The sequence below is a fragment of the Squalius cephalus genome (assembly GCF_949319135.1).
Source record: "Squalius cephalus genome assembly, chromosome: 9".
In the NCBI taxonomy this organism is placed as follows: Eukaryota; Metazoa; Chordata; class Actinopteri; order Cypriniformes; family Leuciscidae; genus Squalius; species Squalius cephalus.
Window position 1 is genome coordinate 5,933,766 of NC_137130.1, and position 14,661 is coordinate 5,948,426.

Below are 14,661 nucleotides of genomic sequence, written 5' to 3' on the forward strand. Positions count from 1 at the left end.
AGTAATTAGGAGTTTGATGCAAACACTGTAATTAATAGTGAGAATTGGACCCTAATATGAAGTGTGACTGAATGTTATATAGTGATCATCTTTAGATTAATATCAGAGGGTAAATGTTGACAGGTAAAATTGAGAGGTGTTTTGTCTGAAGTGAGTGAGTGTTTCAGTGAAGGCCTGTGGCAGCTGAACTTCACTAAAGTAGATCAAATAAACTGGGATCTTAAGGGCAGCAGTGGCTGTATTTATAAAGGAAACTCAGAGCAGCTGGCCTCAGATCAGTCCAGATAGAAAGTGAAAATGAAGAATGTATGCTTATGTAAGGCTTAGACCTGCAGCATGAACATCTCAAACATGAATATTTAGCGATTTTATTTACCTAAAGTCTGTTGAGAACACACACACACACACACACACACACACACACACACACACACACACACACACACACACACACACACACACACACACACACACACTGCCTTCAGCAAGGACGAAGCTGCTGAACTCTCTGTGTTTACAATGACGCAGCTCAGTGAAGCCAAAAACAACCCTGTTTAATGGCTTTCCAGTGAATTCAGGAATATTTCTGTGGTCGGGCTGAATCTCGTAGACCTGCTTTCTCCTCGCTCCATGTTTGGTAAATTCTCCTCCACTAAATGAGTTGGCTGGCTGCTGGCTAGACCTGTGATCTGAGGCCGAATAACAACGATCAAATGTCAATATGAATGTACAATTTTGGATGAAAAGGTTCACTGTAGGTGTTATGATCTAAAAAAAAGTGAAAAAAAAAAAGAAAATCTAATGATTTTATCATTGATCTGGTGGTAATTTTTTGGCAAAAAGCAAGTTTCTCACATATTGAAGTAATTTGTTGTTTTATGATCATTGTGACATAATATGTATTCATGTGCATAAGTACGGTGGCCGAGAAACCAAATACAGAAACACGCTGCAAAAGTTCACAACACAACCAAATACAGAAACGCGCTGCAAATAACACAGAACACAACGGAAACGTTTCCAGGGGAACCCAATAAGTGACGAACCCCGATGTGTACAGCCGATGTACGATCAGCGACTGTCCGAATTCACTCACTCATTTTCATTCACTCCTTCAAGTGAACTGTATTAGTGGACTAACAAAGAGAAGAGTAAATGAGGGTTTAGGGGGCGATTTCAGATTCAGCCAACTTTATTTCCTCATTATTTTCACTTGGAAAGTGCCCATGACAACACAGCACGGCGTCCAACAGCTGTTCTTAGGACAGAAATGTCTTATTATTGCTGTTAACATTTTTAGGTGAAATGTGACCTGCCAGTTGCATAAACTGCTAAGACTAGTCTTAGAAGTTAGTCATATATATATATATATATATATTTTCTTTTTTTTTTTTTTTTTCTTTAAGACTGTTCATAACTTTTTCAAATCAGCCTGCAAGTTGGTCATACTAGTTAAGACACAGTCTTAACATAATGGCTTTGTTTATGCAACTGGCAGGTCATGTTTTTGTGAGATTCACTCATAAACTAACCTTGTCAGTACAAAAGTACAGAGATGCATCCAGGGTGATACGAGTAGACGTCCAGACACATACATTACGTGGGCGTTATCTCAATAACATGCCCTCTACATTGGTTGTATTTTGAAGACATGCTTCAGGCTTTCTCTCTCTCAGAGCTGTGTACAGTACCTTTCTCTAGAGCCATCTGGTCTGCGTCTGCTTCACCACAATGTGATATTGGCCATAATTGGCCATGAGAGGGTGAAACACATGCCGGGCCTCGGATGACATTAAGCAGACCCAGTGTTTCCAGGTCTTTCTGTGTATATTCTCAGTGCCCAGGCCCTTTAAGGCTCTCTGCTTCGCATCCTCTCTCGCTTTCTCAGCGCATACGATGCTTTATGCAGTACTTGACATGTATTAGTCTGTTTTGTGGGGTCCTTCCCCTGTTGTGAGCGTTAACCCAGGGTCAGAGGTTTGCTTTGGGACGTTTCTGTTCGCAGGTTCTCACAGTTAATAGTTGTTTAGCTGAATACCATCTTTGGAATTCTTTCCGTAGAACTCTCCCGGGATGGAGGGCATGCACGGACCCTCCATTAGCATGATGTAAACAGAGTGCCACTGAAATGCACAACGTCTTGTCTGTTTACATTTTCTCCATCTCTGCTGCACTGTGCCGGAAAAGATGCAGGTGTCCACTAAAACCGTGAGAGAAAAGCAGCTGTCACTGATGTCATGTTCCTCAACTGCACCATAATATCCATCATAACCCCCGGGTCAGATACACTGGAGACCTGCTCGACTTTCCCCTCCTAGTTGTCCTCCTAGTTTTTTTTCAAAGGTTGTTGTTGTTTCAACCATGCCTGGACATTAACCAAACACATTTAAATCATACTGTAATTGACTCTGAGGTGCTGAACACAGGAATGAAACAACATGTCCTTTTTAGGTGTTCTGTGTGCCGCACTTCGACAGATATCTCCAGATCTTTGAGCCGAACAGCTGCTTGCCTCCTCAAACAACTCATTTCCACAGTTTATGAACCAAAACAGAGTTATTAGATAATCTGATATGATGAGGGTTTGCAAGGGAATCAACATTCTTTTTGATGACCTATCCAAGCCCTCAAGCCCCTAAAAAATGAGCTGTCAACCATTTCAAGACTTCTCCATTTAAAAGGGGTCATATTTATACTTTATTTAATTTTTTTTTTTTTTTTTTTTGACGAATTAGTTATTTTAAAACAATTAATATACATATTGATTAAAAATAATTATTACATATTACATTTTATGAATTAATTATTATTTATTTAATTTAATTATTATTTGTTTTCTTTTTTTATGCAATATAATGAATAATTAAATCAAATTATAATTATAAAATCATTGTAAATTATAATACAATTTTAGAATATTAATAATAATAATAATAATTTAGTCATTGTTTTTGCAACATTTTTTATAATATCAGTCAAAAAAATTGTGCACTGCAAACAGTCTTAATTTTCATTGATCATTTTCTATCAAAACTCTGATTAAACTGCCATTATTTGCAGCTGTGCCTTTAAGGTTTCTTTGTCTTTTTTTGTCCTTCGGTAACATCCTCTTTGTAGAGTTACATCAAATGATGACAGATTTATTGAACAATTGGCACTGCTTTTTTAAATGTGGAAACTGCAGAGCTGTAGGTGCTACACACAGCCAGAAAATGCACAGGTTTGACAGACTTTACCTCATTGTACTCTTATAGTTAGTTGTTGTTGCTCTAGTTCCTCTGATCTTTATCTTAAAGGGATAGTTCACCCCAAAATGTATATTTTGTCATTATTTACTCACCCTCATGCTGCTTCTGTGTTCCCGTAAAAGAAAGTCGTTGAGTAAATGATGACAGAATTGTCATTTTTGGATGACTATCCCTTTAAGTTTCTGAACACTCAGTAGGGGTTGTTGATGTGATAATGGTCGTGCTCAGATTTGTCTGGCTGGCTTAAGGAACTTCTATATTTAATGAGTCTTTTTTGAAGCTTGAAGTTACAGTACACAAATAGTACATCATATACAGTAAATAGTATATTAAAGTTTTATCTATAAATGTAAACTACATTCAGATACCTCATGATATAACCCCTTTAAATCAACAGAGTAATGCACTGTGCTGTTGGAAGGAACATGCACTTCCCGTAGCCACCAATAGGTGGCAGCAGACAATATGCAGTGTGTACATTCACTTCTGGCTTCAAATGCCTCCTCTTTGTGGTTTCCTTGTGTTTCCGTAGCCTTGCGCTGTGTTTGAGGACAGATCTGATCTACATCGTCGCAGTTCTGTAAGCAGTTCAACTACGTCAGTGACTAAATGTCTAAGCACTCTGAACATAGAACAGGCAGTTTTTCCCATCATTAGTTGGACAAGCACATGGTACATTTGACAAAATGCCTCTTTTAACTGTGCGGTTTAAGGAATTTTCATTGGGATATAAATCTGTGGCCCACAGAAATGCACATGAAAGCTTTTAAAAATGCCTTTTATACCTGTTGCATACAAATTATGGTCTGAGGGGTGATTTAGGACAAATAGCTGCTGATCATCGGTATTCCAGGGGGGAAATAAAGGCACATACTGAACTGCTCGCAGTGAAACATAAAACTACAACTTAACCCACATGAAGCCGGAATGAAACAGAAGCACACAGGGAGCCTTGTTCTAAATGCAGAGACTAGCAAAACAAAGGCAGAGTATTTCGGGATCCCAGAAGAAAGGCTGGAATACCACATTGGGAGGGAAGGAACCAGTCTCACCGAACTGACGTGGACACACCCTCAGCTCCGAAACTGAAGCGCTTTCGTAGATCTGCTCGCTGTGGGGACACTACTTAACAAACACTTATGCTGCTTTCCATCCAAAGTCAGAAGTGGGATATTCCAGTTTTAGTGTTTTGAAACATGGCCGATGGTTTTTAGCTGGACAAAGCTAATCAATAGCTGGTAAAGGTCACCAGGATTTTGCCATGTAAGACATGTTCCTGGATCAATGTATTTTGCTGATCCTGGAAAAAACATTTCTGTCCGAATCCTATCCTAACCCCTAAACCTAACCCCACTCATAAGTTATTCCTTTACACACACTATCCCATACACAGATGCAGAAGCACCTAACCCTGGTTGTGAGCCTAAACTTGACATAAGCTGTAAACTTGTCCCTCAAATCTGATTGGAAGATTGGAATGTTGTTCCAGGATCAACACAGATGTTGATCCAGGATCATGTCGTACTTGGTTAAATTATGTTCACCATGCTGGGAAACCATCTTGGACCAGCAACAAACCAGCTACTAACTCATTCCAGCATATGTTTTTTTGGAACACAGTAGTTTGTCAACTATCTAATGACCATCTTAGTATTGGTATTTTAGGACTGCAAAAGCGAATGCACTAAATAAATAGTATATTTAAAACTATTACATATTTGATACATGTGAGTTGCAAAGTTTTATTATACAGCCTATACCATGTATCTAAAACTAAAATGAATTTGTGGCCATTTTAAATTCCTTTAAATTTTATCTTAATGTTATTTTATTTTACTTCCACAGATAGTTTTTTGTTTTCTTTCTGTTTGCTGTGTTTATTTCATTTGTTTGCATTTTAGTTTTTGTTAATGTTAGCATTGCTGAATAAGAATAGATGTTTGAAAATCCAGCAGATCTTCTTAGACTTTCAAGAAACCAGCTAACATCTTTTAAAAACATAACTACCAGCCTAAGCTGGATTTTCCAAGAGGTTTGCAGGTTTTTGGCTTGTCATAAAACAAGTGTAAACTATGCTATGCACTGCTAGCATTTGTTCTGCAGATGTCCATTTTTCAACAGAGAATATGTTGAAAACATCTCAACATTACACAGCAAATCTCTGCAAGTTCAAACAGCTTTTATGATGATGCAAAAACTAAGATTAATTGATTTACTTGATTTGCTTTAAATGTAAAGGTGTAATACTGTGTATATCTCTCTAGTTACTGCCATCTTTTCGTACCGTCATACATCTGCATCATCTCTGCAGAATCTAAATTGGGGGTTTCTGCACATTTCCAAATGCAAAGTACATCTTTTACACTATTTCCAGTAGTGGTAATTTCAGCCTTTTCCCAGTTGAATGCAGCATAGCATTATACCATTTTAAAAAGTAAACAAAAAATCTATTGTGATGATATAGAATCAGTGTAGCAGATGACACTCGTTTGGAAATGTTGACCTGCCTGTGTAGATTTAGGATATAAATATATTAATTATAATGATAATAGTGCATTCATGGTTTCACATAAGTACCGTCTGAGTTTATTTTAGCTACATGTCATTTTAAAGGAGGCTCTGTTCACTCAATTTGTGCCTTCCTGCTAGGAAACTCCCTGTGCTTTTTTTTTTCTTTTTTTTTTCTGCAGTATTTACTTAAGTGGGCTATAATTTGCGTTCTGTGAATCAGTTCAAGCGAATGGTATGATCATATGATGAGCCGTGTCAGTCTGGACCAAATTAAGTCAGTCACACATGCATTTCTCGGTCTTTTTGATCAACTTGAGCGCCCGTCGATACACAGATCTGCCCCTGTAATCCTGTCAGGCGGCTCTTGTTAGTTGTGATCACTAAGACATGCTTCACTATTCTGTGGCTCATATACTTAGGGCTAGGAATTTTTCAAAACACAAAACCTTATTCAAACTTTGTCGCATAGCATCGCTTAAGAATGAGCTTCCTTTCAATTTATGGGTTGGAATTAGAATTAGCCACACTCACAGGAAGTGGAACTTCTTGCAGTCTGGTCCATTAATTAGTATATAGTATATAAAATGTATTGAAATAATAATACAGGTGACATTTTAAACAGATATATGTGTCATGAATTATGTGACTGTTGTTCCTTTTTTGGCCATGTGAGGTCCTCAGTGTTTTTTGTTTTATGCCTGTCATATGTTCTCATTATTGATTTGTTAGTTTCACCTGAACCTTGTTAAGCTGCCTATTTAAAACCCCTGTCGTGTTGAGTTCTTTGCTCAGTCTTGAGTTGACACCGGTACAGTCCTGTTGACTAAACCGGTCCGTGAGTTATTCTCAGAGTATTTTTTCCCTATGATTGTTGCTTGTTACCGACCTGTACCTGCCTGTTTCTTGGATTACGAGTTTTCCTCCTGCTTCTGGATTATTCACTGATTCTGACAGATATAGTGGACTTTTGTCCCGCTTTTCAAGTAAAGCCCTTGAACTGAGTTATTGTCTCTGTCTCTGCATTCTGAGTTGAAACACACCACCTTTTGGCACCGAGGTAGAGCTCCCGGGTTCGATTCCCAGTCGGACTTAACATATGTGTTTGTTTATCTATGAGGTGAATAAAACCTTTACATTTTATAATGTGTTTTTCCATCCATCCATCCATCCATCCATTCATCGTTGATTGCAAGAGCAACTCAGTCAATTATTATGAAACTGACCTCACCCGACGCACTCTGTACAGGATCGTTGTCCACTAAGCTCCATTATGACTGATGGAGCTGAAAAAGATCAGTTCTTGTTAACATTTTAAGCAGCAGTCTAAACCACATAAGCCTGAAGGAAGCTGCTGAGCATGTAAGACCCGAGCACTGACTTTACTTTGGCAATAGTAGCCTGATGATTAAGAATCTTTGCCACTGATGTACAAAAATGGCAGCTTTTATCCAAGATTGTGGTGACTCAGGATTTGGAGGGTTGCTCAATGCAAAATATTGCTCACCATCGTTACTATGGTGCAATACTCTTAACCCAATATCCTGGGAAACTGTCTCTGCAGTCAATACATAAACATACTGTAAGCCACGGTTATTGTACTTTTGAATTTTTTACATTTTGAATTAGTCATTATTTTATTTGAATTTTTTTTTACATTTTCTTCTCATTAATTATATATATATATATATATATATATATATATATATATATATATATATATATGTATATGTATATGTATATGTATATATATATATATATATATATATATATATATATATATATATATATATATATATTTATATATATATATATATATATATATATATATATATATATATATATATATATATATAATTTTTTTTTTTTTTTTTTTTTTTTTTTTGTGTACTTTTACATGATCGTAGTCTCAGATATTTTCCTTTTTACATTCACTTCAAGTCGATTCTGAAAATAAAAGATTAAGGATCAAAGAGAGATGAAAGTAAACACCAAAAGACATAGAAAGCAGTAGAGGAGAAGAGTTTACAAAATACTGAGAGCAGTTGAAGCAAGATGAGAGAGAGCGTGTCACATTTTGCAAAATGTGCTAAGTTTTAACATTTGGAGCAGTGGAGAAGAACAAGACTCCCAGCGGCACCATTATCATGCCTCTGATCTGTTCTCAGCCAACCCGATCTTTTCATTGATATTCCAGCACACTCCCTGAGACTGAAACAAGGTTTTGTTGTTGCTGAGGGGAGTTTATCCGTGAAATGATCTTACCTGTGAATTTGCATGCTGGCTTTAATTGTGTGTTGTTAGTGTCTCTGAAAATCTCTGCTTTCCATCAGATGTGGTTGTAAAAACTTCTGCAAGGAACTTCTTGGCAAAGGAGAGACAGATAACAGAGATAGGCGATCTAGAATGGCTCAACGGGTTCTGTGTATTTCCACCAGCAGTTGTACTGCATCTAGTGGACCGAAGTCTTTGTGTGACCAGTGAGGGCTATAATGGGTTTGGTGGTGGTCATGCTAGATGGACATAATGAGGCGCTCAAAAGCTCACAGAAATGTGATGTTGCCAAGCGCTCTCGCTCGGTGTGGAGGGAGCGGATGCGCTCTAGTTAGCGGTTGAGCCTCAGCTCTGGGAGGCCGTTTTGGGGGCTGCAGTAGTGCTAACTCTACAGCTGGGGTATAATTTCCCTCAATCTTTATTACTCTTGGAAGACAGACCTAGAGAGTGTTTTTTCTCAGGAATTGAGACTGACATGTAGGGTCTCTTGCGGAACACAGAGATTTGATGATTCACATTACATCACTGACCACTCAGACCTCAATAGCCTGAGGTTTCGCCTTTCAGCAGAGGCTGTTTTGAATCTCCTTTAGGTTTTGGACGATTCCCTGGATGCATTTCACATCTTTTTTTTTACACATTATATAACAAAACAATGCTCATGCATATATATATATATATATATATATATATATATATATATATATATATATATATATAATATATATATGTACATACATACATATATATATATATATATATATATATATTAGGGGTGTAACGGTACACAAAAATCACGGTTCGGTACGTACCTCGGTTTTAAAGTCACGGTTCGGTTTATTTTCGGTACAGTAAGGGAAAGAAATGCAAACATTAAACTGCAGGTTGTTTATTACTATAAACTTTTTTTAACAATTTGTTTACACTTTTTTAAACACTTTTTAATAAAATATAATAAAATAGATATAAAATAAAAAAAGAATAAGAAATAAAATACTGCTGCAAAGTTCTCCACTAAATAAAATACTCTCAGTCTCAAACCAATATCACATAATAAAATATAATGAAAATATATAAATAAATAACTATGATTACAGTGCAGGAACAGAAAATAGCCCTATATTAATCAACATAATCAATTTAAGATTTTTTTTTTTCCACTTTTTTAATAATTATCAAAATAAAATATAGTCCAAAGCTATACAAAGCTATTATTACCAGAGCATGTGATCAGAGCAGGTCATTTTACCATTGTTGCCAGCATGACTATACCAGCTCAGCAAACAGAAATCTAAGTTACTACTGAGAAATTTCACCTTATTTGAGCGGACTTTGCTTTTCCAGTGCGTGATCGGTACATGATTGGAGTGTTTGGGCCGTTAACCACAGAGCAGAACGCGCATCGCAAACACGGACTCGAACATTGAGCAGAGAGCGCAGCGGGTCGTCGACACCATGGTCGACACACACACACGCGCGCGCGCACGCCACGGAACGGAGAGTGCGGCGGCGCACACGAAGCGGAAAAGCTTTTTTTCGCCATGCAGTCTATTTCATTGTTACAGTGACGACGGGTAAAACACGGGTAAAACCAGAGAATGTCTAATAGGAAAAAACATTAGAATCAGCTGCAGGGCGGGATTTGCGCTGAACGCGGAGACTTCCGCCACTTAATATGTTCGTGTGGAAACACGAAAATGTACCTATGTTCCGCACACAAAATATTGCATTCAGTCATTCGGTACACACGTGCACCGAACCGAAAGCCCTGTACCGAAACGGTTCGGTACGAATACACGTACCGTTACACCCCTAATATATATATATATATATATACATATATACACATTTTAATTTTAAAATGATACATTTTATTTTAATTTATTTATTTTTATTTAATAATTTTAATTATATATACTTTTTCTAAATAAAAATCAATTCATTATATTAGTTTATACATTGAAAAAAATATTATATTACTTTATATATATATATAAACATATATATTATATATATATATATACACTCACCTAAAGGATTATTAGGAACACCATACTAATACTGTGTTTGACCCCCTTTCGCCTTCAGAACTGCCTTAATTCTACGTGGCATTGATTCAACAATGTGCTGAAAGCATTCTTTAGAAATGTTGGCCCATATTGATAGGATAGCATCTTGCAGTTGATGGAGATTTGTGGGATGCACATCCAGGGCACGAAGCTCCCGTTCCACCACATCCCAAAGATTCTCTATTGGGTTGAGATCTGGTGACTGTGGGGGCCATTTTAGTACAGTGAACTCATTGTCATGTTCAAGAAACCAATTTGAAATGATTCGAGCTTTGTGACATGGTGCATTATCGTGCTGGAAGTAGCCATCAGAGGATGGGTACATGGTGGTCATAAAGGGATGGACATGGTCAGAAACAATGCTCATGTAGGCCGTGACATTTAAACGATGCCCAATTGGCACTAAGGGGCCTAAAGTGTGCCAAGAAAACATCCCCCACACCATTACACCACCACCACCAGCCTGCACAGTGGTAACAAGGCATGATGGATCCATGTTCTCATTCTGTTTACGCCAAATTCTGACTCTACCATCTGAATGTCTCAACAGAAATCGAGACTCATCAGACCAGGCAACATTTTTCCAGTCTTCAACTGTCCAATTTTGGTGAGCTTGTGCAAATTGTAGCCTCTTTTTCCAATTTGTAGTGGAGATGAATGGTACCCGGTGGGGTCTTCTGCTGTTGTAGCCCATCCGCCTCAAGGTTGTGCATGTTGTGGCTTCACAAATGCTTTGCTGCATACCTCAGTTGTAACGAGTGGTTATTTCAGTCAAAGTTGCTCTTCTATCAGCTTGAATCATTCGGCCCATTCTCCTCTGATCTCTAGCATCAACAAGGCATTTTCGCCCACAGGACTGCCTCATACTGGATGTTTTTCCCTTTTCACACCATTCTTTGTAAACCCTAGAAATGGTTGTGCATGAAAATCCCAGTAACTGAGCAGATTGTGAAATACTCAGACCGGCCCGTCTGGCACCAACAACCATGCCACGCTCAAAATTGCTTAAATCACCGTTCTTTCCCATTCTGACATTCAGTTTGGAGTTCAGGAGATTGTCTTGACCAGGACCACACTCCTAAATGCATTGAAGTAACTGCCATGTGATTGGTTGATTAGATAATTGCTTTAATGAGAAATTGAACAGGTGTTCCTAATAATCCTTTAGGTGAGTGTGTGTATATATATATATATAATATTATTTGTCTCAAAGTGCATCAAGCAAGGCTTCATCGACAAACTTTTCCTTTTAAGTCACCTTTTTAAGGTTTTCTTTAGGTTTTGAATGATTTTGATGCTGGTCACATCTTTTATACCCATTACATCTCCCGACTTATTCAACCATGCCCTCGAGTTCAGCGGTAGTTTAAAGAACCGCAGAGTTGCCTGTTACTGGAAAACTAAAGCAGCACATAGCGATCTCAGCACTATCTTATCCATGTCTTGCCATCTCTACATGGTGATTTCTTGTGTTCTTGTGCCATCTCAGACTTACATGGGTATTCTGAGGCTAGCCAGACTCAAGCTGGCCCATGAATGACATCATGGATTCCTGGGGGCCAGAGTCCTCATAAATAATTACCTTTCTCTGGCTCAGGGTTGACGGGTGAATAAACTGTGCTGCAGATCCTGCGCTAAACTTCTGTATATGGTCCTTCTCGGCCACTGGGCAGATTCCCCCCTCGTTCACAGTGACGCTGGAGCTATGTGCTCTTGTCTAAATATTTACCAAAGCTGTTTAGTGATGCACCTACACACTGGACCCAGCCCATGTCTTCTCTTTTACTCGTTGGCGATGTTTGATCTGTATATGACAGAATTACCTTACCAAATAGTGTACACACTGCATTTACATTTATGCATTTGGCCAAGATGATTTTATCAATATATCAGTTCATGCATTCCCTGGGAATTGAACCAATGGCGTTGGTAGCACATACTGTATGCTCAAATTTTTATTTTTGATTGTACAATGAGTTATGATTAGTTGAATTGCATTGAAATAAAATGAGTTAATTGCATTGAAATAAAATTGTTAGTATTACAGGGATTTTTATTGCACTTTATTGGCTCTTAAGATTATTTGAATCATTAGTGAGTTGATTTTAATGCGTTAAAATGTTTCTGTAAAACATATGTAGGGAACTAGGTAGATCAAAATCTTGCTGTTTATTACTATGCATCATTGGTGCATATAGAAAAAAAAATCACTCTTCATTCTGAATCTGGAGAATTTGTGGATTTCCTGAAGTCTTTCCAGTTGTTTATACTTGTCTTACCTACTTTCTTTCTTCTGTTTTCTTTACCTCAGGCACCCAGCAATGACCTCCCTCTGAAACATATAGAGACAACAGTGAGTATTTCAAACCATGTTTGAATGTTGACATGTGTGTGTATGTTTTCTTAACATCAGTATGGCCAATGGCATATTTTGTAGTTCACACTGCCTTCATCCACAAACTTTTCCTTTTCACTCACCTTCTTTAAAGTGAACATTGACAAGCATGTTGGGTCAGTGTGAACATGATGGTTGTGTTTCCAACATTCTAAGTACAACAGCCAAATGTAGAATGTTTGAAGTGTTGCCGTTTGTTGGGTCAGTTTGAACACGGTATAAAGCCATTACTGACAGCTTCAGAAATAACGGCTTTAAGGTATAAATATTTAGGTCTTTAGCTAACACTGTTGCTATGCAGCTTCTGTAGTCTAAACTTCTCCAGTCTAAACCTCACGGAGTGCTGAAGCTCAAATTATTGGTTGGATTAGCTAAACACAGCCTCGCTGGGGCTATAATGACTGCCCAATGAATATGCTTTAAAGGGACAGTACACTCAACCCCCCGCCCCCCCAAAAAATAACCTGTATGATACTATTTATTCCAAAAGAACACAACGAAAAATTTCTTTCAGCTCTCTTCCCATACAACAGCAGTTCAAAGTGACCACATCTGTTATTTCATGTTGCTTTTAACATCATACATGTTTGGAACGACATGAGTAAATAATGACAGGATGTTCATTTTTGGGTGACTGTCCCTTTAACTGATTAGCAGAGGAAGAGATCCGAGTTGTATCTCAAGCATGTGTGTTCACTTGTGCCGCAGCCCCCCTCTCAGAAGCCCCTCCGTCCACCCCGTTCCTCATCCCCCTCATGCCTGGGTGAAGAACACTCACTCCAGACGCAGCTGTGGATGACTAACTGCCTTGATCCAAATAAAATTCAGACTTTCGTTTGGAGCCGTCCATATGAGCATGAGTATGCTCAGAGATTTAGGGACAGAGCAACAGACTCTTATAATCCCCCTGAAACATCATTAGATAGTTTTATTGATACAATATTGAGCTGGAGGGTAGCCAAAGGAAATGGCGAATAAAGCAAAGCCCTACGTGTAACCAGGGGTGTAAGAACAATCTGAAAGTGGGTGGGGTGTTTTAAACCTTATCAACTAGTAGTCCAAAAGTCTGTGTTACCCAGTGTGAAATTACTGCCATGTTTTCGTTCATTCCACAGCCAGTTGGTAGAGGCTTATTATTTTTTTAAATCGTTATTTCATGTGAATTGCAAAAATGGCTATTTTTTTTAACAACTCGACCAAGCAAAGAAAAACTCTTAATAATTATGAAAAAATTATTGTTCAATTATTATTCATTATTAAATTATAAACATGTAATACCACAATTAATTCATTCTTCATATGATTTAAAATTAAGAATTATTATGATATGGATCATATGCGTAACACGAGAATGAACCACATTGGTTCTTGCTGAAGCTCAAACGTGATGCGTAACACGAGAATGAACCTCATTGGTTCTTGCTCAAGCGTGATGCGTTACACGAGAATGAACCTCATTGGTTCTTGCTGAAGCTCAAACGTGATGCGTAACACGAGAATGAACCTCATTGGTTCTTGCTGAAGCTCAAACGTGCTGCGTAACACAAGAATGAACCTCATTGGTTCTTGCTGAAGCTCAAGCGTGATGCGTAACACGAGAATGAACCTCATTGGTTCTTGCTGAAGCTCAAACGTGATGCGTAACACGAGAATGAACCTCATTGGTTCTTGCTGAAGCTCAAACGTGATGTGTAACACGAGAATGAACCTCATTGGTTCTTGCTGAAGCTCAGACGTGATGCGTAACACGAGAATGAACCTCATTGGTTCTTGCTGAAGCTCAGACGTGACGCGTTACATGAGAATGAACCTCATTGGTTCTTGCTGAAGCTCAAACGTGATGCGTAACATGAGAATGAACCTCATTTCTTACACGTCAAGTGAACATGCTTGAGCTTCCATTTACCACAACTAATGGGTGAGTTGATGAATGTTAATGTGAATAAAAGCCTAAATTAAATCTGTTCATCACATAAAGCGATTGAGCCTCCTCAGAAAATTTGGACTAAACCGCTCAATTCATATGGATTCGTTTTACGATCTCTTTATGAACTTTTTAAAGCGTAAAAGTAGTAGTTGTGTAGCTGTCAATGGAGGGACAGAAAGCTCTCAGATTTCACCAAAAAGTCTTAATTTGTGTTCTGAAGATCTTGCGGATTTGGGAAGA

At 38.0% G+C, this 14,661-nt stretch overlaps 2 protein-coding genes across 15 annotated transcripts in view; one reads left to right on the forward strand and one right to left on the reverse strand.

Annotated features, from left to right (window-relative positions):
• mettl5 (methyltransferase 5, N6-adenosine) overlaps positions 1-14,661 on the reverse strand; it is a 410,912-nt gene that overhangs the window by 368,276 nt on the left and 27,975 nt on the right. The gene's annotated exons all lie outside the window — the stretch shown is intronic.
• The window catches only part of tns1b (tensin 1b), a 228,962-nt gene that overhangs the window by 138,160 nt on the left and 76,141 nt on the right, over positions 1-14,661 (forward strand). For all 14 annotated transcript variants that reach the window (XM_079880479.1, XM_079880488.1, XM_079880489.1 and 11 more), the window contains one exon: positions 12,411-12,452. In XM_079880479.1, coding sequence (XP_079736605.1) covers positions 12,411-12,452 — 42 coding nt within the window. The remainder of the gene's footprint in view (positions 1-12,410; positions 12,453-14,661) is intronic.